We start from the raw sequence: 21405 nt of genomic DNA, 5'->3' as shown, positions 1-21405 counted from the left end.
GCAGAACTTTCTGCGAGCCCAGCTGCGTCAACTTTGAACTTCCCTACTATTACTAGTATAGCGAGCTGCACAGGCAGCGGAAGCGCCCGCAATACTAATATATATAGCTTCCATCTCCCAAGATGGCATCTGCTTAAGGTTGGGACAGACGGCATCTAAAGAGATGCGTCGAAGTTTGTTCGTCGTCGCAATGATACAAAGTTGAGCCTAGAATGGTGAATGTTAGACGATGGCGACCTTTCTTTTCTGCGCTACCGTCTCACTGCCTCCAGGCCCGCATTGCTATTGACGTCGCGTTTCAAGGCTGGTACGTATGTATCATACAGGATAACTGAATCCCAGGCCCTGTCCCGTGTAGAGTCAACTCGCTCCACCAGCTCGTCGATGGAGTCGACAGACCCATGTCCACTGTGCCTATTCAGCGCGTCGGCTGCTACTAGTAGTTCAAACTCGACTTTGAATCCTACATCGACCCGGGCCTATACTTCCAGTACCACCACGTCAACGGCTAGTTCAAACCCGATTTTTGGTCTTCAACCGCATGATTCTCTCTCATTGCCCATCACGACCTTGCCCGGAGGAGTGACCTTCAGTACTCAGAGGACCTCCACATCTTCATCCATTCCACCAACCACAGCAACTGGCTCAGGGACGCAAACATTGCCATTGCCATCCGTATCCTCGACCGACTCCCCGTCTGACGCCTATCCTCATTCCCCAATCAATATCGGCGCTCTAATTGGAGGCATCGTCGGTGCATTCATACTGATAGCCGCCCTCCGTTTGCTTGCAAGGTACATATGGAGGCGCAAAATGTGGAGAAGGAACGGGGGCCTCCCTTCAGACAGACGTCCGGACAACGGTGAGATCTGGTGGCGCCTGGTTCCATTTGTGAGACTGACCGCATCCTCATTCAGAGCAAGCTTTGGGCCCCGGCAGTGCCTTCTCCCCCGATGGCCCGATGTCTACGCAAATCTTCCAGACAGACGGGCAATCCACGTTGACAGTCGCTGCAGGCAACGAGGTATACCCAGAAGATGATGAAAAGGCTTCCGTTAGGTCCGAAGCCTATAGTCATCGATCGCTATCCTCTGCATTGGGTTCTAGCAGGAGAGAAACAGTCAGCACGGCAATGTATAGTGACAGTGCCCCGACCTACCGAACGAACATCACGGGCAATGGTGCCGGCAGATATTTCGACGGAGGACCTGCTGAACCACTTCCCTCCCTAGCTACATGCTTCCACTGCACTAGGACACCCTCTATTCCAAGGCGACGGCCATCTTTGGCGTCCGTGTTCACCAGGACGACCACTTGTTCGGCACAAGCCAGCGAGAGGGCACCTTCGTACCATACACAAGTCACAGCAGATTTCATCGCACATGTCCATAGACTAGGCGAGGATATCAGCCCCATCCTTGCATACCCTAGAGAGACAGCATCCAGCATACTGTCCGCGAGTCGCAGCGAGCGAAGCTCGCACAGCACACTCCTTCCCGAATATGAGAACTCGACGTCTTACGTGTAGTTCGCAATCCTTCACAATCCCGTCAACGCATGGCACACTTTCGTTTTACGGACTCGATACCTTGATCTCGGACATTGTTAGACGCATCGCTATTATACCGTCCAGATACCCAATTTGTAGCGCATTTCATACCATAACTTATAAATTAAGATTAAGTAACGACGTACGAAGCGAGGAAGTTGAGACAGACGGACAGCATGTGCTGAGATACGATAAACTAAGCTCTGACGCCTGGGGCCCCATTCAGATATCGATCTTGGAAACCGATCCGCCGTCTACGGGCGTGATCGATTCGCCATGGCAGTACTCGGTACTCAGACCACTGCTCAGAACACAGGATAGCATCTGTCAAACCAGGGCATATTAAGGAGCGAAAGGAGATGCGAGACGCATTTGTACCTTCTCGCTGTAACTTATGGCGATGGCACTAACGCTTGGGGTGCAAATTTCATTAGTGGAATCAGCTCTTCCTACTGTCTATCCTCTCACTAGTTCCACATGGAGTACCTTCACATCGTCCGAATGGAGTACCTTCACATCGTCCACATGGAGTACCTTCACATCGTCCACATGGAGTACCTTCACATCGACCGAATCTACATCCAGTACCTTCGCATCGTCCGAAATCCCTTCCTTCCCCGTACCCGCCTTCACTAAGGTATCATCATACATCACTGGCCCAAATCCAGCACAAGCGGTGAGCATCACATCGCCCGCCGCATCATCCGCTGCATCGTCCGTCGCATCGTCACGGTCCGCTATCTCTTCCCTCGTCGTATTCTCCTCCGCTATTCCACAATCATCTGTGCCTCTTGGCCCACTCGCACCAACAGCAACATTCGCGACGAGCATAGCATCTACTCCTCATGTCCCTGTACTAATTGGCGGAGTAGTTGGCGGAGTGTTATTCATCAGCGCCCTTGTCCTTGTGGCGGTGCGTATGCATATGAAAAAGCGCAGGACACTAAAGACAGAAAAAGGTCTGCCAGTCGACGGGCTGCAAGATGACGGTAAACATTATATTTCCTTGCACGAAAAGGAAATCCTAATTTGGAGAATTCCCTAACCCTCAGACGGGAAGACGCAGGGAGCTATGCAACCCAGTACCCTCGCTTCCACTTTATATGCACATGCGGACACACGCGAGTTCAGCAGCACGGCTGCACTTGTAGACGACCAGCAAGCATGCCCGGGAGACAGAGCGTCTCAAGAACATCCTCGCCGACATGCATCCAAGTCAACCACTCGGACGAGGAGAACGGCAATGTCAACATCATACAGCGATAAGGCACCGACATACCATACTACGGGGACGGTGTTATCGTCATCGTATAGCGATAGGGCACCAACATACCACACTTACAGCACAGCCATAGACGAATTGGTTCCACCACTACCCGGCCGTGTCATTTACGAGACAGATGCCGGAATCCTATTCACCAGAGACGGAATCCCAGACACACTTCCACCTCAGTACCAAGATCTCAGAAGAGACCCACCCACCGCCGCAAAATCATAGACATTAGCTTACTAAATATATTCCACTAGCACCGTTAGCTATTCGAGCAGTGCCCATGAACCTACTATGTAGTCTGGAATTAGTATCTACAAATAATATGCGGAAAACAATACGAAAACGCACTTTTCAAAAGGATCGGTCTAGTCTTATCATACTCGGAATGTCCATTGTGACTGGCCGGGTAATTTCAGATTTCTGGATCATTTGTTTCTGAGAGAGATGATATCAGATACTCTGGTGGGCCGTGGCTACGGAGCAGAATTGGTCCCGGGCATCCCAACCAGCGAGCGAAGAGTCTAAACAGGGCGGATTGTCCGGCCAGTGTGCGACTATTCTTGAGGCTTGGGATGAAAATCAACAATTAGGCACATGGGCAGGTTTCCCAAGAACTGTTCTTCTTCCTCTTCTTCGGCGGAGGGTGCAACGATACGCTGATTTGAACTCATCCTTATGATGCTTTGCAAGATGGTAACCGTCGCACGCGTCGGAGAGGCAGAGCTGCTCGGCAGACGCTCGAGGGTTCCAGCCGGGCAATGTCATGGATCGACCGCCACGAGCACCATTGGCCCGCTCGCTCTGCATGGATTCCACTCAAATAAGGAGAAAGCAGGTGCAGAAGCGAGACTACGACAAGCAACAACATCCCCCAAGACAGTGCAATCCCTTGGGCCGCATCTGCGATCAGGGAGGAAAGGATGTGCATTTGGCTCATGAGCCGCTATCCGTCTCACATCCATCCAACTTGTTCGATTCCTCAAGCTATCTGCCAACCACTTCCTCAATGAAATTTCAGCGGATGGTAAGTGGCAACTGGCCATTAAAACGTGAAGCATGGACCGCTTGCGACTGCACACATACGAGTCGTTTGATATTTTGCAGAGCGATAGTTTAGCTCTCGTCCGACTCCGGTACCTCCTATGGCCCGCTCGCGCGGTGCTGCAAGGCCTTCCCCAGACCAGGACCACCTATTCTCGCCGTCACCATCACCGAATCAGCCTCATCCTAGGCTAATCCAGACAGTCACTACTGCTTCCTCTTACTCAATTCTTTCGTCCGACTCTACCACGCCGTCCTCTACGACTACCTCAGCCCCATTAACCGTCCCCCCTCAAACTCCCCCTGATGTTACGACTGCTCCAGGATTCACTACCACATCCTATGTAGGTATTCAAACAACTCTCGCGCTAGCAGATACGACAATGACGACAACATTTATTTTATCTTCAATATCCTCCTCAACTGCATCTTCGACGTCTGTGCCCGGCTTGGTGAGCAAATCTTCATCTCAGTTGGGCTCAGCGAAGAATCTTCGCATCTGGCTCGTCATTGCCGCCGCCGTCGCAGGCACAGTGGTGTTCTGTGCTGTTGTCGCTCTTCTATGGCGCGCAGACGGAAACGACGAAGGAAACATGACAATCAAATATCCGAGGAGGCTCTGGACAATGGTCGATCTTGCGTACATTTTCTCTGGTACATCGATCATCGTCATCCTTACCATTATCTTTCATTTTAGACGAAGCAGATCTGCTAGTCACCCGTCCCACTAGCGAGATTGGGTCTGTCTACTCTATACCACAGCGTAACGTCCACTCTGTCGGGAGCATGACGGCGCTCGTGGGGAGTCGGAGAGCCTCGGACCTGGATCATGTTAAGGACTCTGTTGAGGAAGAGATAGATCAGTTTTCCCCATTTCCGGCACTCACGTTGGGAAGCGACCTTTCGCTACTATATCGCGTCAATAACGCTGGAGCAGTGAACGGAACGCATGGCCGACCACCGACATTCTGGAACGAGCGTAACCTATCTTCAGCACCTGTACGCAGTACTAGAGTGTCTTACTCGGTCTCCGAGTTGTCGGGGAATCATGTCGTACCAGCTACTCCTCCCCCTGCGTACTTGGCCGAAAATGTCCAGGAGCGGATCCATCACTGTCTTGCTTCCTCTTGCCTGTCCTTACTGGTTTTTCGTGCGTCCAAGATTATTTCAACAAATGCCATTGATCTATTTAATTTGGTTGCTTCGTTCACAAAAATCGCTGGTAAAATCTAATGGGTTCTGAGACGCGCGGCAGGATTCCCGACGCGTTATTTCGAGATGAAGTCACTGAACAAGCAGATACCACTGACCTGAAAGTTCATTTTAGATGCTGGTGCAGCCTCTGGACAGAGTCTCTTCTGGTGTTCATGGGTGCTGTGTGTGGTCGTCCACGCCCATGCGCTACGACACACTGATCTGTTGAGCTGACAACTCGGACGAGGTCGGAAGTTACGGCCTTGGCATGTTTCGTTGACATCAGCGCTAACGTCGAAGCTGAAGCCAGTGGTATTCTCACATTCGTAACAACCCCAGGCTGCAAACGATTCAAATCTTCATATCGCAATAACAGTTGTAGCTCGTCTTACTATGACCTATTCTTAGCAAGCTCCTCACACGACAGGTCTGATGTCTAGTGTATAGCTGACGGTATCTCAGTCTCCCAGCGGGTTCAAAGCGGGCTACTTGCACTTGCTGACCTAGAATGTACGCAGAGCTTCGAGCGTCGATGCCAGTCCTTATGTGATTGGCGGAATGATACCTTAAGATGGCATCTATCCAGCATCGCAGTACTTAGACAAACTTCTCTTCGCTACGCGACGCTGAGCTTGGGAGAACCGCTATTCAGCATCAAACGAGAATCCCTGTGAGTGATCTCATCAAACTTGAAAATTGTTCTATGGAGGTGGAGATGGTCTTTTCTCTCAGCGTACGTCTCGTACGTTGGGCACCCTCGTCGTCTCCAACCCCAACCATGGCTAGTAGATTTCTGGGACGCCGAAGCTACGGGATTGTTCTCCCTTGGGCGTGTGTCATCCGTGCCAGCCCCGTCAGCGCCGATAGATGGGGGCCACCAAATGTTGTGGGACCTTTGCACCCATCGTTCCCCTGGAGTCTTTCAGCAGCGCCTCCTTGGGCAGACACCAGCGACGTCACCACGGCTCTTACTACATCGCATTCGCCATCTCCATCGGCCGCACCTGTGTCGACGGTCACCGCTCCAAGCAACTCTTCCTCATCCCCAAACTCTGCAGCCACTCTCGTTGCGGGCAATAGCACACAAATTGCCACAGCTTTTGGCTACACACTCACCTTCCCACCGCCCGCGTCTGCAGCATCATCCACGTCCCCATCGACATCGACGCTGACATTGATAAGTGGATCAGCTGGCATTGCGACCACGTCTCGCTCCACGGTTAATATCCCCGCAATAATCGGAGGGGTCATAGGATCCATAGTGCTTCTTGCAGCAATTGGGCTATTAGCTATCCGTGCTCGCAGACGAGAGGCGCCCAAGGCAGATTCGACGCCACTCACCAATGAGCCACTGAATGAGGGTCAGTGATATGACCTATGTTTTTCAGCCCGAGAACCTACTTAGACCTTTCCATCTTCGCACAGAACACCCGCAGCTCCGGGATATGCATCTAGACAATATCATTGCGGCAATGCACCTCCACCCCAATGTACATCCAATGAGCAGCACCCACACCCAGCCATCTTGCTTGGACGTCAGCAAGACATCTGGACCGAATCCATATAACCAAGAGCCTACACCCATTTATGTGTTCACTAGAAACATGGCCCGCTCGGTGTCAGACGACGACAGCGCACCGTTGTATAATACCCCCGCAACTGACACGAGGACTGTCGAACAACCGATACCGCAGATCAATGCAACTTTGGTATCGCCTACATCTCCAATTCGCGAGACGGACGCCGGCATCTCGTTCACGAACGACGGTATACCGAACATACTCCCTCCCGTGTACCAAGATTTCAGGAATGTCTCACATACAAGCTCCCACAGCTAAAAACACTCTTTCCTCATAACCCTGTTCGTCTTGTAGGCCTGATTTCTTCTACCGACCGATCGTATTCACCCGATTCACTACTGTATCCAATGCAAATATATCATTAGCAAGGAATCCACGAAAGCAATACGATGAGTAAAGCAAGTCTCTGAGCACGATAAATACAACTGGTTGGATCACTATCACCCATTTTTTGCAGAGACCCGCAGCATAATCTCCGAGATGATGTCCGCGGCAAACGGGACACGGCCACTGGTCACCTGCACCATTTTGTCTTTGAACGCTGCGGAAGACTTTAGGAGGCTCCAATAACGAACGACTAGTGCCAGTTCCATTTCTTTGATCTCTTCGTACCTGTTGTGCGAATCTGAATATGACTTTAATGAAGCAGCAGAAACATTCGGAACAGACCTCGCGGTAAATTCGCTGAACACCTCAGTGAGAAGGATATCTGGCGTCAGCTGGGACTCCAAAAACTGTAGTGCAAGCTTCCGTAAGCCTTCAAGTTCCAGCTATCGTTCCGCCTGTTAGCCGATAACATAATAGGACAATCGCAAATAAACAACCTTATGAGCCAAACGGTATATAGATCTGCAAGATGGTGGGGTTGGTCGATCCACATGCTCGCCATTATGCTGTGCGACAGTAGCATTCTGACGTGGGGTATTTTGCATTCTGAATGGTGCAAATTCAATGAAACCGGTGTAAAGGTAGTACAGAAGCGCCTCCCAGCTATAATCGGCCAGTAAGACAAACACATGCATGGTACTTAAACTCAGAGACGCACGTCCGAGAAGCAGTTCCGAGAAGAACAATGGTGGTCCCGTCAAAGTCTGGGGTAATGTGAGTACCTCTAGCTGCCGGATGGTTGCAGACCCGAGCATTCTCACCCGAGTTCGTGTAGAGGTCGCTCTCTATGTCATTCTTATGCTGTATAACGTCGAAAGAACTGCTTGACGAATACATTGAAGCTATCGATAGTCAGGTCATGACAAGGAAATGATATAAAGCTTCAGACTCACCGTTAGCATCACTTCTGGAGTTGTCCAGCACATGGGCACCTTCTGCGACGAGTGAGTCTTCGAGCGTTTTCGTGCAAGGTTTAGGGCGATCCCGCGCCGCCGCTTTCTTGCGGGGCTCACTTTTGATAACCACCATATCACCATCCTCTTCGTCTTCATCTTCTTCTGGCTCGAAGTCACTATCGTGTTCATACTGCTCGCACGCGAGGGTATATTCGTCGAGACGTGCATCTCTGGGCAGCTCGAAGCCCTCCATGCTTTCTGCCGTTTCGAGAACTTGAGAGAGAAAAATCTCAATCAGCGTTCAGCACATATGCGATAAAGCGAGCCCTACTGACGGCCTTCAAGCCGCTCATAGTGAGACGTGAGGTCTCCCATATTCGCGTGGAACACGCGCGGACAACTGAGGTGCCCCACGGAATCTCGTCTCCGAAATGCGATGAATCGAGTGTTCGACAGAGGCTGGGCAGTCAGTACTCGATGAATCAAGTTCAGAGTGGGAGTGGCACGAGGTGTTGGTGTGTTAGAGGAGCGTAGAGAGACATGCACTATGACTGCGTCCTCCTCCTGCATCAAGGACGACGTTTCGTAGGTCCTCTGTGAAAGTAATGTGCCCAGTGCAATTCGCCCGTTGTCAAACACCGCCTGCTTTGTGAGAGGTTTTGGAAAGTACGAGTACCCGCCAAGCGACTGGGCGTTCACCGTAGCGCAGACCACCACAGCTGGGATCGCGTCCCGGTCTCCCGCAAGTGTATACAAAGATAGACGGCATTTTCGTTGCTTGCTAGAGCCTTCAGTGAAACGTGATACCTTGAGCATATAACCTGGCCAGAACACGGCGCTCATTCGGGAGTCGTTCTCGGTGTCGCCCCCGTCTGTACAGAGAAAGTTTTGGAGGTTGTCTAATTTGAATCGAACCGAAATGTCAAAATCGACTGCATCCTGCTGGACGGTCATATAGCCCATGATGGCAAGATGAGTGTTGGTAGGAAGAGAAGCCAGATTTCGTGTGCGTTGAGGAGTTATGGTGTTCGCATGTCAGACGCGTGCAAAACTGGTGCGTGTTCAAAGGACTGTTAATACGTAAAGCGTAGTGCGCCGACGAGTCCAAAGGGTAAGAAGACCGCTAATCTTACACGCTGACCCCAGAATAAGATGCGAAACTTTATAAGCAAGGTCGGTGGGGGAGGAGTGCCAAAGAGCGTGAACGAACACTCCGACGCGTCACACACATGTATTAGACGCGTCTGATCACACGAGCGCGCTGGCCTCCCAAAGAGTCGTCTGACACTTCAGCGGGGTTCGCAAAGCGACAACCAAGTACATCAACGACCAATGTATTGAGTAGTGTACAAGGCAGACTTAGCCACACAGTACGACTTTCTTACTTCACTCATATAAATACCGAGAACGAGACAGATCATACCAGAGAATCGAAGTAAGTCCCAAGAAATGAATGCCGCCTCAATCATCTTCCGACGATGAGCTGTCATAGAGCATCACATATTCCACCTCCTGCGCGTGGTTGTTCGGGGAGACAAAACGCGACCTGCTATCTGCGTAAGCATCTTCATCGTCATCCGATATTGGGGACGAAGGTACGTCAACCAGCGACATAGACGAGTCGAGTGAACCATCCTCAGACGGAGGACTAGACGGTAACGTGGGTGCCGAGTCAACAGTGGTTGCGCATCGCGGAATAGCTTCTGCAGGCGCAGAGATATTTTCCATAGATCGCGGCATTATGACCGACGAAGACGCGAGCGAGGTATCCTCCGTGGATAGCACCGACAGGGCTCGCGTAACTTCCGCGACAGTGATGCTAACGGAACGATACATCAGTATGAGTTCCAGAGTATAATACCCCACGTACTCGACCCAAACACTGTGACCAAATTGATGTCCTGCTCCATCGCTGAGTCTCCAGTAACTGACGTATTTACCTGGGATGTCAGGCGCCTTGGAAATATATCGTCAGCAACCACAATAGTTAGACTGTGCGATCTGGCCCGACGCACCTTCATCTCTCCTGCAGCAATCTCAACCTCTTTGCCAGCTTTAACAGATCCAACCTTGATTTTGCGCGGAGCGTCATTGTGAGGTGCCATACGATCACCAGCAACGAAAACCAGCTCAGTAGTCTCTGGCCAGTCGCTCTTTCCTTGATTCATCATCCGCCATGATTTCACAAATTCCGCACCGGGAGGAAAGATTTGACCATCTGGAATATTGTTATCTGAAAGAAAGCTGGCGTACAAAGGCTGGGGCTCGCTTATCGACCTAAACGGAGGCTGTCTTGCAGTTTCAGGCTTGACAGCCGTATCGATGTGTGCATACGGTGCATGTTCAGGGCTGCTTTCGCGGCGAACGGAAACAGCATTTAACTTCCGAGACAAATCACTTATACGAGGCCCAAGAGGTCGGCAGAGCAGCGGTTCGCCCACAAGCGGAGACTCTTCGACTGCGGCCTTACTCTCGGCGGCAGACTCGGGCTGAACCTCTTCAACCAGTTTGGGCTCCTCGACAACCATACCACCTGGCATGGTCTGTCCCTGTATGACGCTAGGTACGGAAGCTCCGGCATTAGGCGTGGGAGGAGTCAACAGGTGTTTCAGCATTGAGGTTAATTCAGGCCAGAGTTCGAGCCAGTCATTATTCACGGGACCAAGACGCGGAATTGAAGTAGAAGGAGCGGTCGATGCAGGAATCTCCGACGGAGTAGTCAGCCCACCAGACCAGACCTCCGCCTCAGGATGAACATATTTCCCATTGCAACCTTGATCCAAGTCAATTGAACGATCTTCAAAAATGGATGCCGGGATTCCGACGGGGGACGTCTCTGGTTTCTCAGCGGTCAAAGGAGCGGTCGGTGCCAATGGGGCAGCGTCGGCATGGATTGGTGAAGCGTTCAGGACGGCGTCCATCGGTCCGAGAAGAGCTGAATCCGGTATTGTTACACTCTTGAGAAGGGAAATTGGAAGTTCTCCGTCAACCTCTAGACATTGGTCGGATGGCAGTGAAGGAAACCTCTCGGCCAGCGCCGGAGCGGTGCCAAATGCTAAGCAGGGGGATCGATTGACATCAACTTGCTGAATGTCCGATGGGAGAATGGGAGGAGAGGATGCACGACACTCATCCAGAAAACTCTCCGCAAGTTCACACTGATTCATGATGGGCTTTTGAATTATTGGTATGATAGTATCCGGCGACTTCATCTTGAGGAGAGGGTGCGCTGGCGGATGAACAGGGAAAGGCATGGCCTCGCAATTGTGGCAGAGATCAAAATCGGGGCAAGAGGCGTGCATACACTGCATCGAGTGTTCAGAAATACCAACTGCTGGAAGACTTGTGTGCATACCTTATAGCGAACGCCAACAATACGGCGCCCACATACATCACATGTGGCATCATGCAAGACAGTGTTGCCTTCACCATTGCGGATCTGTTGTGTTGTACAATTAACATAATTCAAGAACCGTAAAGTCGTCGTACCACGAGCGCCTCCGGGTTATTGATCTTAATAAAGCTATGGCCGGGATGCTGCTCCGGTGTGATCCTGAAGTAAAGATAACTTCAGTACAACATCCATGCCAACCTAAGACTACTCACTGGAAACATGTAGCGCAAGTATCGAAGTCCGGGCAGTTCAAACATTTCTGAAAAGATGTAAGTTGTGTTGTCAAGTCTGCTACATATCAGTACCCACAAAGCGATCACCGTGAACTCTTGAATCGCATAGATTGCATCTGGCGGAATGCATCATGGATGACGTTTCTTCTGGCATGGAAGATATGGTCCTCGAATTCCTCGGCGGTGAGACTCGTGTCGATGAAGAAACCGAAGCACGTTCCCCTTCTCCTGTAAATACCGTATGTACAATAACTTCGCCGGGGCGCTCTATCTCGAAGAACTGATGAGCCAATCCATGCTGGGCCCGAACACCTGTCTTCGAAATGCATTCAGTACACAGGTCATAGTCCGGGCAATCAAGGCATTTGTGCCGAATGCCACTAATTTCACGGGAACACATGTCGCAAATGACGTTTCTGTGTACAGGTAAGCTCGGTGGGGGCTGCGTCGAGGGGACCAGTGATTGGATACGCAGCCGGGAGGTCTCCTCACGAGCACAGTCGAACGCGACCTTATCTCCAGGAACATGAATCGGGAAAAAGTGGTGCGAGATGTCGTGTTTGCTGCGTTGTGTGGGAGATGACATGCAGGCATTACACAAGTCGTAGTCTTCCAGGATATCAGGTCAGCTTTCCGGTATAATGATGAGGCTAACCACGTCTCACCATCACATTCTATGCATTTATACCTCACACCATGAATGTTATGCTTCCTGCAAACATCGCATGTAATGCCAGTATGTGTAACTTGTTTCATGTCGCGTGGGCTGCGTACGATGAAGAAAGTATGACCGAACTGATGCTCTGCAACCGCCATGGAAGATATGCAGGCACTGCACAGGTCAAAATCTAGACGAGATGTGTTGTCAGTGATCCGAAAGTCAAACGAACGAACGCCAAAGAAAATGCAGCCTTACCGCGGCAAGTAGCACACTTGAACCTGACTCCCGAAAAATTGTGCTTGTTACACGAATCGCAGGTAACGCCCCAATGTACGAGATCGAATCTTCCTAATGTGTCGTTACTATTCACACTAGGAAGCGGTCGGAGATGTGAAGTCTCGGGGGGCACAGGCCAAGTAGGCGGCACCAGCGAAGGCGTAGGAGGAACGGGCGACATGTAGCATTGAGCAGGTGGCAATGGCGGAGGCGTAAGAGGAACAGGCGGTATGTAGCATTGAGGTAGTGAGAGTGGACCAACAAATGGAGGCGACATATGCGGAGACGGTGGCATAAATTGTGGGAAGGAGGGGAAATGCTCAGGGGTAGGGCTAGGTACGCGGATGACGACTGGGTCGCTGGGGTGTGATCGGCTGTCATTCCTCTTCCCAAGCGCACAGGATTGTGAGGTGTCCGTTCGAGCGCAGTGCACGCTGGGAACTGCAGGCGCAAATTCAAATGCCCAATCATCTCCAAACGCAGTTTTCATCGTGCGGTCAAGATTGTCCATGAATCTCTCGATAAGGGTCATAACCTCGGCCTTCCCTTGCGAAATGGAACAGCAATGATCTGCAGTTTGCTGGCGCGTCTCAATACTGGAGGCTGAAACCTGGGACATAGGCGAAGCTGCGCGTTCTGGACATTGCTGTTCCGCAGTCGAACACTGCGCTCGTATATCGCCGCGCACAGCCTGAGGCTGCGCAGCGATATCGGTGAAGCGTGGAGACAGGGTCGCTGCCCAGCTAGGCTCCTCGACTACAGACGGCGGCTCCGGTTGAGAACTAGGCACACTTGGGTACAGAATGGACGGTGGAGGAACATAAACAGGAGGCCAGCTGTTCAGCCAATTCGTTGAGCCCACAGGCGGCGGCGGAGGAAAAGCAGTCAAAATTGAGTGTCTTTGTTCTTGCGATGAGTTGCCAACCTGAGTTGGTCGCCCAAAAGTCCAGGAATCACAATGGCCGGATTTAGACGACTCTTGAGTCAAAAGGTCGAATAGAGAAGGTCTAGAGCTCTCATCCGCAGTAGGATTCGAGGGGGACACCGACGGCTCTTGATTTAATAATTCGAATAAAGACGGCCGAGTGGTTTTGGCCCCAGTGGTGCTGGAAGACGCATCACCGTCATAAGACGGCCTCCTTGGCAATGGCCTCGAAGAAGACTGCGGAGTGATGGGAGGACTGGGCGTCAAACGCAAGGGGGAACGAGAGAGAGAGCGACGAGGCAAGGGCTCTTGGATGTCGTGGACGCTGACATTGGACCTATTTGATGTGCGTTCCCGAAGTCGCTCAATGATAAACCTGCGGTCGTCGGTCCTGCGCTTCCGAATGCCCGCCGCGGTCCAGTCCACTATCGTTGCAGAACTCTGACTCGTACCCTCAGATGCGATGATGCTGGGAAGGTCACTGTCGACGGACATCATGCTGGTCCGCTGACTAGAGCTTGTTCCTGGGGACTTGTGAGGAGTTTCGTCATAAACTGAGAACTTCAGCAAAGCTCCCGGCCAAGAGCGACCTCGATAGGGGGCAACATGCGATTCATACTCTTCGGCATTGTGCGCCTCCATGCCAATTAAAATGCGTTGAGAATGAGAAGGCGAATTAGGGGAGAACAACAATTTGGAGAGGTAGAATGAATGAGATATTGGAAAGATTCGGTACAGCTGCGGGAATGTCGTATCAGGATATGATGTTGAGACAAAGCGGGAGACATAAGTACCTGAAGATACAATTGCTCAAACGAAGGAAATGTATCAGAAAAAGTAAACTTTCGCGTTTCGTTGCGATATGTTGCTTTGACGGTAAACATAGTTGAGCGAGTTAGACAGGCGTCGGTGGGGGAAACCGACGCGCGCATGCGCGCGTCGTCACCTCTTATACTACACAGGCGCCCATCCAATTACGGGCCCAGACGCTGTGCCATTGGTCCGCACGTGCTATGGCCTTGGCTCCCAACCTCTACCATCTCCTCTCTTCGACCCGGTATGATTCAAGCCTTCTCGCTGCCGCATGGAATACTGCCGCGAACGAGGGGCTACAATCGCCTTACTTATTCCTCAGATACCATCATGACCGACTAGTTGCTGCCGCACGACAGCATGGATGGCATGCCGCCCAAGGTGGCAAATATGATGACTTGCAACACGCATGCGATAGGGCCGTGCATGATGCTCACTCCAGATCAGACAGTGCTGGAAAGCCCATGAAGGTCAGCTTGAGGTCAGCGACGATTTACTTACCTGCTTCTGAGCTGTCTGGCAAGCAGGTCCGTATCCTCTTGAGCGAAAATGGTGTCTTTTTAGCGTCGGCTGCCGTTGCAACTACTTTACCGATCTTAGATCCAACCGCTGTTGCGCGGTCTCCTCCACCTGAGACCGATACTCCTTCAGCACGAGAGATGCTCCTAGCAGATACCACTCTGATCATTTATCCCGATATCTGTTCTACTACTTCGAGTCTCTTCACTCAGACAAAGACTACGCACCGCCCGCAGTACGATGCAGCTCGCGCACGAATGGGCATCCCACCTCTTCCAGCGCCATCTACTGCGGATGTTCTACTCTATAGTCCTTCGGGGGGTCTCACTGAAACCTCAATCAGGAACATTGCCTTCTGGCGTCGATCTCCTCCATGCTGGATTACCCCTCCGGTCGCAGTGGGATGCCTACCAGGTGTTATGCGGCGTTGGTTGATCGCACAAGGTATAGTTGTTGAAGCACGTGCAGATGAATTGAGGAGGGAAGATATTGGGGAAGGGGAGATCGTCATGACGTTCAATAGCGTGGAGGGTTGCCGCCTTGCTCTCATCCAATTTAAATAGCCATATCGACTTAGTATGTTTCTCCTATTTCTGCTATTGATTGGCTTCATGACGGGCGCTGTAAAGTTGCGGCGGTTTGGCCGTCTTGCTATGCTGCAATCACCACTGTAGGCGTTGTATGGCCCATCATGCTCTACGTCTGAATGGGACTGTCGTCCCTTTGGTTCTCCCTCGCATAAATGTAAATAAATGAGTCGCAGACGCTAGCTGACACATGCTCTGCCAGAATTGAATAAAAACATGGGACAGATGCAAGAATGGTTTGCAACTCAGGCTTGTCGTCCTCCGGCTGGTGGTTCTCTGCATTTATATTTATCCGTTTCCATCATGTTGCATAGCCATGATAGTGCTTGGAAGGATAAGCCGCCGGCATGTGTACTTGTGCTTTTTTTTCACATGGACCTGCCGCACGAAGACGTTGCTTGGCTGCAAGGCGTGAAATTCTCAGTGGGAACCCTGCCTTTGAATGGACATGTTCTGCCCATGGCGATAATAGCAGAAGTCAAAGAACTCAGCGAGCAGCTGACAAAGCAGACCAACTGTCCAATGGCAGCTCGGCTCGGTCATGAGACACGCTCCTCCTGCGGAGCTTCAAGGACAAGATTGTCAAGCACGTCTCTCTCCGCATGACCCTGGGCTGAATGAATGGAGATCAAGATGCTCAGCATTATAAGTACACCAACCCATACTCTCGCCCCTCGTTGCCCAACTTGTAATTCTATCTCCGCGCTACTGCAAGCATGGCTGAGCCAGACAAGCATCATCCCTGTCTCTACTTTGAGGACGGGAACGTCGTACTTTCTGCCCTTCGTGGAGATGGGGAGCGGCAATACTTCCGGGTGCACCAATCCATCCTATCCAAACACTCTCCAGTACTCGGCGACATGCTCTCCATGCCCCCACTGAAGGCATTCGGATCAACTAACGTCCTGGAGGAGGCGTATGGCGGCGTGGTACATGTGCAGATGCCCGATAGTGGAGAGGATTTGGAGAGCTTTCTCCAGGTATTGTACGACCCACTGTACGTCGTGTGACCCCTGGAGCCCAGCCCCGCTTACACCCGAACCTTACCAATGACAGAGGAACAGCATACAAACGTTTCAACCCCCACACACCCGTCCTCGTGGAAGGCACGCTCAAGCTGGCTACAAAGTATGAATGTGACGCCCTCCGCATGCGCATCGTCGAGAATCTTGAGGCCGACTGGCCGCAGACCCTCGGGCAATGGGACGCCCGCCGCGCGGAGAGCATCCTCGCCCGCTCGGAACACTCGCAACAGTTCACCGGTAAGGTGAACGGGCTCTATCTCGACGACCGCCTGCCTGAGCCTGCCTCCGCGATCCGCATCGCGTCGGACTACAACATCCCCAGCATCCTCCCCGCCGCATTCTACCAGCTCGCGCTGCTCAGCACCGATGCCGACTGGGACGCGTGCCGCGCGAATCCAGGCAAGCATCTCCGCTTCGGCGCACGCACTGCGCGCTGGAAGTTGCTCGACAAGGACGACCTCATGCGCCTCGTCCACGGCCAGAGGCTTCTCGCATCGTACACACGTGCGATCGGAACTGATATCTTTGGCAAGCGGTGCAGGCGCGGAATTAAGACATGTGCGAAGGCGCGAGGGGAGTGCTGGAAGTATTTCCAAGAGGATGCCCCTATCTCTATGGAAGACCCCCTGGACATCCTGTACGATTGCTCTCGCCTGGACACCCTGTTCACTGATGTCCCCTGTGTGGCGTGCGTAGAGGACATCAGGGTACTGGCAGAAAGAAAGCGGCGAGAGCTATGGAGGAGTCTGCCGGCCTATTTCAACCTACAATGATATTTGCACCCCAATGTTCTATACTTCCTATTCTTGGGTATGACTAACTTATTGGCGTTTTTCGTGTCGTGTTTGACTCTTTACTTGTATCCTTTGTACTTTTCAACATGTAACATCATTCTAGTGTTTCTTCAGATCCAACTTGACGTTTGCACATGTCGATACTGTTTCCCCGCAGATTTCGAATTCACATCTCCGCATTTACACAATCTTAAACAACATACGTCGTTTTCGACGAGCTATATATGCATTGAATAGCAAGATTGTGTGGGTGAGATGACAATACATAGCAATATATGATAGAAATACAGATAATGCATGCACGGCAATGCGACAGCCAGATGCTAAATAACACTGAAATTTACGCCATGTCTACGGATACTCGCACAAAGAGCGACCTCATAGCAATTGAAGAATGCATGATCGAGAGCACAAGAGCTGATGCAAATACACTGGGAAATGGAGCCTGAAAACTTGTTCACGGTCGACGCAAGAAAACAGAATTGCCTTGGGCGCGGTCGCACTTTCTCGCGATACGCACCGCGCTGTCGACGGCACGTTCCACCAAACCTCTGGATGGACTTGTTGTAGGAGTTTGCGATAGGAGTTCTGCGAGGAGACGGTTGAGCAATCGCCACATCTACTACGAGATCCTACTCATGCTCACCTTTGTACTGCAGGACATATCTCATGATCCGCTGGGTAGGTTGAATAGCTAAATCGCGCACGAGGAGCTTCTTCTCCTCGCCATGGAACGATGATGATGTGGGTGAAGAAGGGAACCCATTTGAGGCAGTGAGGTTCGACAGGGACGACGGCATGCTCTTTCGCTTCCACGCGCTCAGCGTCCGCGAGAGCGTAGCAGTTGCGCCGTGCCCAGTTTCCTTACTGACGCTCGCGACACTTCCATGCTTGTCAAAGACCAACGATGGGGACGCAGAAGACAAACCATAGGCGAGCCCAGCCCCGAGAGCAGCTGTAAATATCCCGCTGTTGGGAGCATTGTGTCCAACGCCGACAGATAGCCTGCGAGTACCTAGTACCCGCGCGTTTTCCAGGGCTATTTCGCCTGAGCTCATGCTCCTCCCCATAGCCGCCGATGTTGTGCTAGACCCAGCACGCATACGACTGCTCTCTCCATGGCCAAGGGCACTCGCCATCTCGTCATGAGATTTTCGGATAAGCTTTCGTCCACGCCTCTCCTTCTCCCCGCCATCGGCAAAGAACTCGCCAACGATACCACACCAGGCAACGAAGGCGACCTCAAGTTCCTCCTCACATCCAATGAAAGCCGCGCTCACACCCCAGGCGGATGGATCATCTACTAGACGCACCAAGAAGGCCTCCGATGCTTGTATCAGCGCAGGCACATACGACAGGAGCAGAGAGAACAGAGGATGGGATGACCGTGCGTTGAGCAATTGCCTAAGCCGAGCCTGATAACTGCGCTCGGTCCTGACAAGTTCACGACAGCAAAGCAAGGCCCGTCGCGCTGCCTTCCACTCCTCCTCGTCTTCGAGGTCATCGAGCCCTTCTACCGAGCCATCGTCACCATCCTCACTCTCCGAGTCACTGATGTCGCCGAAATGGAATTGTGGACTTGTCATACTCTCCGGACTAGCATGGGGCATGCCGCCTACAATCATAGACCGTGCTCTGTCTCTGCCTCCACACTCGCTGCCATGACCATTCTGACTTCCTGCTGGAGTTTGGCTTTTACTTGAGCGTCCCCTACGGTTGAGCCGTTCATTTCGCAGCTTGTCCAGCTCTTGAACAAGTATCTCGTCGGGAACATCGGCCATTGCGAGGGTCCACCGGCGCATGGCCATTGGATCATTGTGCATAGAACTCGCATCGCGTGGAGCGCGCTGCTGAGCGCGAGGCAGAGGTGAACTAGGATGTCGCGACTCCGGTAGTACGACAATTTTCGCCGAATTAACGGATACTTGCGTAGGGATAGACGTAACATTAGACGTGACATTGCTCTCGCGCGCCGGCGCCACCCTTCTTCGCATAGTCGACAATGTGGTGCTCATCGCATGCCCAAGAAGGCTGCTGTTCCCATTCAAATCTTCCTTGTGACCATCGACGACATCTCCCACGGTGTTTATATGCGTTGAATTCGGATTCCCACCACTTGCATACAAGCTTTCGCCGTATGGATCGAAAGCACCTGGGTCGATTTCCAAGTCCTGTTCAGCCAGCTGAGCTGCACGCTCGGGGGAATGCTTTTGGATGTTAAGACGCGACGTGAGAGCAGCAAGCTCAGAAGATGACATCCCAGTCCACGCAAGTTGTGCGAGTGCATTCGTGGAAGTAGGTTTTTTGCGCTCAGATAGAAGACTTGATGAGAAGATCGAATGTGGTGGCTGCCCGAGCTCTCGCGGCTGTCGGTGCAGGAGAATACGAGGCAGAGCAAAGGCGTATAAGAAGATGGTTATGAGTGCCCTCATGTGTCGTTCGAGAATGATAAGCACGTACGATGTCCAATGAGAAGGGTGCCACAGGATCCATAGGCGGGAGAAAATCCCGTCGCTTAGGGCCAGGAGGCTCCACATGAACCTTGGACTTTCTCCATGCCGAAGGACCAGAGCTGGCTGGGGTAACGGATGCGCACTGCGCAGTCATGGAAGGACGCCTCTTTTTGAGCTTGCGTGCCGTAACGCCGGTGCGTGTACCACTAGGATGCTGCGCACTCGGAGGTCCTGATTCCTGCTCCGAAAGCTCGGAAGGATTTCCTTTCAGGAAACCTTTAGCAGGTGACAAGATTGGAGAGGCATGATCGGGAGTTGTGGCTGGTGTGGAATGTGAAGACGACGATAGAGACGACAGGCAGGCAGAATTGGAAGTCGAACTGGAATGCGAGGTAGCGCTTCCATTGCTACTCCCATGCGAGCGCACCGGCGGCCGGCTCGTTTTTGCTGTGCACCTCACTTTGGGCTCCTCCACGTTAGCGCTGCAGAAGGAACGCAAGAAACTGCTGCTGCTAGTACGACGATGTGGATGTGGAGACTCCCCTGTAAGGCTGGTGGTTCGCAAGCTGAGAGCGCGCCATATGCTATAACCCAAGCCAGAAGTCAAGTTGGAAGGACTGGTGTCAGGAGACGATGTAGTCATGCTAGCACGAGGCATAGCCTTCTTCAGCTTCCTCCTGCTGAAATGTGATGGGTTGGGTGATGAGACGGCTGAAAGAGACGACGATTGCAAATTGTCCATAGGGAACGAATTGCGGTAGATGGGAACACTGGCTTTATCTGCCCACGAGAGTCGGGAGGGATGGTCGTAGGATGTGAGGGTATGGCCGGATAACGACTGGGTCTTGAAAGGCTGTCTTTGCGGCGTGCGGTCCGAATGAGATATGAACAAGTGGCCAGGCTCGGAGACAGTATTGTCGAAAGCGGGCCGTTCATTTGCGTGATCTGCACGGCATTGATAGTCGTACGATGCGTCTGAGGGAGTGACAATAGATACAGACTTTGACTTGGGCATGTGGCGAAGTTCTGACTTGGGTGGAAGAGGTGGGGGCATACCGAGGACTGGGGGTGGGTCTCGAGTCAGTGCATCCGCAAGATCGTTGTATCTAGACTGCCTCTGAGCGTCAGTCTCCTTCAGAGGTTGAATGCACGATGTCTGCAACACCGGGGGATCCACATCTGCGACGCGAAAATCAGCCGCTATGGAACCGAAAGTATACACAACAACATACGCGTTCTATGCAGCGATGCTGTGGGGATTGCAAAGTGGCCTGGGTCTGAAAACGAGGCTGGACCCTCGTCATTAATGTGAGCGTAATCCCGCCCCGTATTGTCGCTTTCGGCGAAATGCGACGGTGATATAATGCACAGTCCAGCCGCAGGCGATCCGACAACAACACTGCGTGGGTGGTTTGAGGTAGGATTCCTGGCGTGCTGGAGGCGGGGAGCTGGAAAGTTGGTACCAGAGGAGCGTTGCTCGGCTGCACTAGCATACTCGGTGGCAGCTGTCTCGGAAACGCCATCCTTCCGATAGGTGGGCCTCCTTGTTGCCGTCGCCGTCATTTGTGACGACGCCAGAGCTGGCCGGCCAGCTCGTGGATTCTGGACAGGTCGGGAGGCCGCCTGGGAGAGGACAGAGGCCATGCAGAAAGAATGCGACGCGAAAGGCGTCTGGCAGTCGCGCCGGGTGTGCCTCCGGTTTATACAGCCACACGCGCATCAGTCCTGACGTCATCATGCCTTTCCACGCCCGGCTTAACACTCAAATCTTCCCAGCTCGACGATCCTTGCCTGCTCGTGTCATG

The 21405-nt window shown here is 52.2% G+C and overlaps 8 protein-coding genes across 8 annotated transcripts; 5 read left to right on the top strand and 3 right to left on the bottom strand.

Moving 5' to 3' along the window:
• Positions 1-1943: 1943 nt before the first annotated feature.
• On the top strand, positions 1944-3047 carry FIBRA_05952 (uncharacterized protein; the record flags this gene model as incomplete). Its single annotated transcript, XM_012327697.1, has 2 exons — positions 1944-2538; positions 2602-3047. The coding sequence occupies 2 exons, from the start codon at positions 1944-1946 to the stop codon at positions 3045-3047; spliced, it is 1041 nt and encodes a 346-aa protein (XP_012183087.1).
• A 917-nt stretch (positions 3048-3964) lies between these two features.
• Positions 3965-5096, top strand: FIBRA_05951 (uncharacterized protein; the record flags this gene model as incomplete). Its single annotated transcript, XM_012327696.1, has 2 exons — positions 3965-4517; positions 4561-5096. 2 exons carry the CDS (start codon positions 3965-3967, stop codon positions 5094-5096), a joined length of 1089 nt encoding a protein of 362 aa, XP_012183086.1.
• A 739-nt stretch (positions 5097-5835) lies between these two features.
• FIBRA_05950 (uncharacterized protein) lies at positions 5836-6895 on the top strand (the record flags this gene model as incomplete). The annotated part of the gene is made up of 2 exons (XM_012327695.1): positions 5836-6418; positions 6483-6895. 2 exons carry the CDS (start codon positions 5836-5838, stop codon positions 6893-6895), a joined length of 996 nt encoding a protein of 331 aa, XP_012183085.1.
• A 182-nt stretch (positions 6896-7077) lies between these two features.
• FIBRA_05949 (uncharacterized protein) lies at positions 7078-8883 on the bottom strand (the record flags this gene model as incomplete). Its single annotated transcript, XM_012327694.1, has 7 exons — positions 7078-7249; positions 7307-7407; positions 7462-7627; positions 7683-7728; positions 7786-7866; positions 7918-8193; positions 8256-8883. The coding sequence occupies 7 exons, from the start codon at positions 8881-8883 to the stop codon at positions 7078-7080; spliced, it is 1470 nt and encodes a 489-aa protein (XP_012183084.1).
• Positions 8884-9381: 498 nt separating this feature from the next.
• FIBRA_05948 (uncharacterized protein) lies at positions 9382-14293 on the bottom strand (the record flags this gene model as incomplete). Its single annotated transcript, XM_012327693.1, has 8 exons — positions 9382-9739; positions 9791-9876; positions 9936-11225; positions 11276-11359; positions 11410-11473; positions 11527-11573; positions 12579-14147; positions 14204-14293. 8 exons carry the CDS (start codon positions 14291-14293, stop codon positions 9382-9384), a joined length of 3588 nt encoding a protein of 1195 aa, XP_012183083.1.
• A 129-nt stretch (positions 14294-14422) lies between these two features.
• Positions 14423-15304, top strand: FIBRA_05947 (uncharacterized protein; the record flags this gene model as incomplete). The annotated part of the gene is made up of 2 exons (XM_012327692.1): positions 14423-14692; positions 14750-15304. 2 exons carry the CDS (start codon positions 14423-14425, stop codon positions 15302-15304), a joined length of 825 nt encoding a protein of 274 aa, XP_012183082.1.
• A 740-nt stretch (positions 15305-16044) lies between these two features.
• On the top strand, positions 16045-17173 carry FIBRA_05946 (uncharacterized protein; the record flags this gene model as incomplete). Its single annotated transcript, XM_012327691.1, has 3 exons — positions 16045-16325; positions 16385-16990; positions 17050-17173. The coding sequence occupies 3 exons, from the start codon at positions 16045-16047 to the stop codon at positions 17171-17173; spliced, it is 1011 nt and encodes a 336-aa protein (XP_012183081.1).
• Positions 17174-17604: 431 nt separating this feature from the next.
• On the bottom strand, positions 17605-21244 carry FIBRA_05945 (uncharacterized protein; the record flags this gene model as incomplete). The annotated part of the gene is made up of 4 exons (XM_012327690.1): positions 17605-17735; positions 17794-19513; positions 19608-20779; positions 20833-21244. The coding sequence occupies 4 exons, from the start codon at positions 21242-21244 to the stop codon at positions 17605-17607; spliced, it is 3435 nt and encodes a 1144-aa protein (XP_012183080.1).
• Between the last annotated feature and the right edge of the window lie 161 nt (positions 21245-21405).

Source organism: Fibroporia radiculosa (genome assembly GCF_000313525.1).
Source record: "Fibroporia radiculosa TFFH 294 genomic supercontigs, scaffold5656, whole genome shotgun sequence".
Taxonomy (NCBI): domain Eukaryota; kingdom Fungi; phylum Basidiomycota; class Agaricomycetes; order Polyporales; family Fibroporiaceae; genus Fibroporia; species Fibroporia radiculosa.
This window is presented reverse-complemented; position numbering and strand designations above follow the sequence as displayed.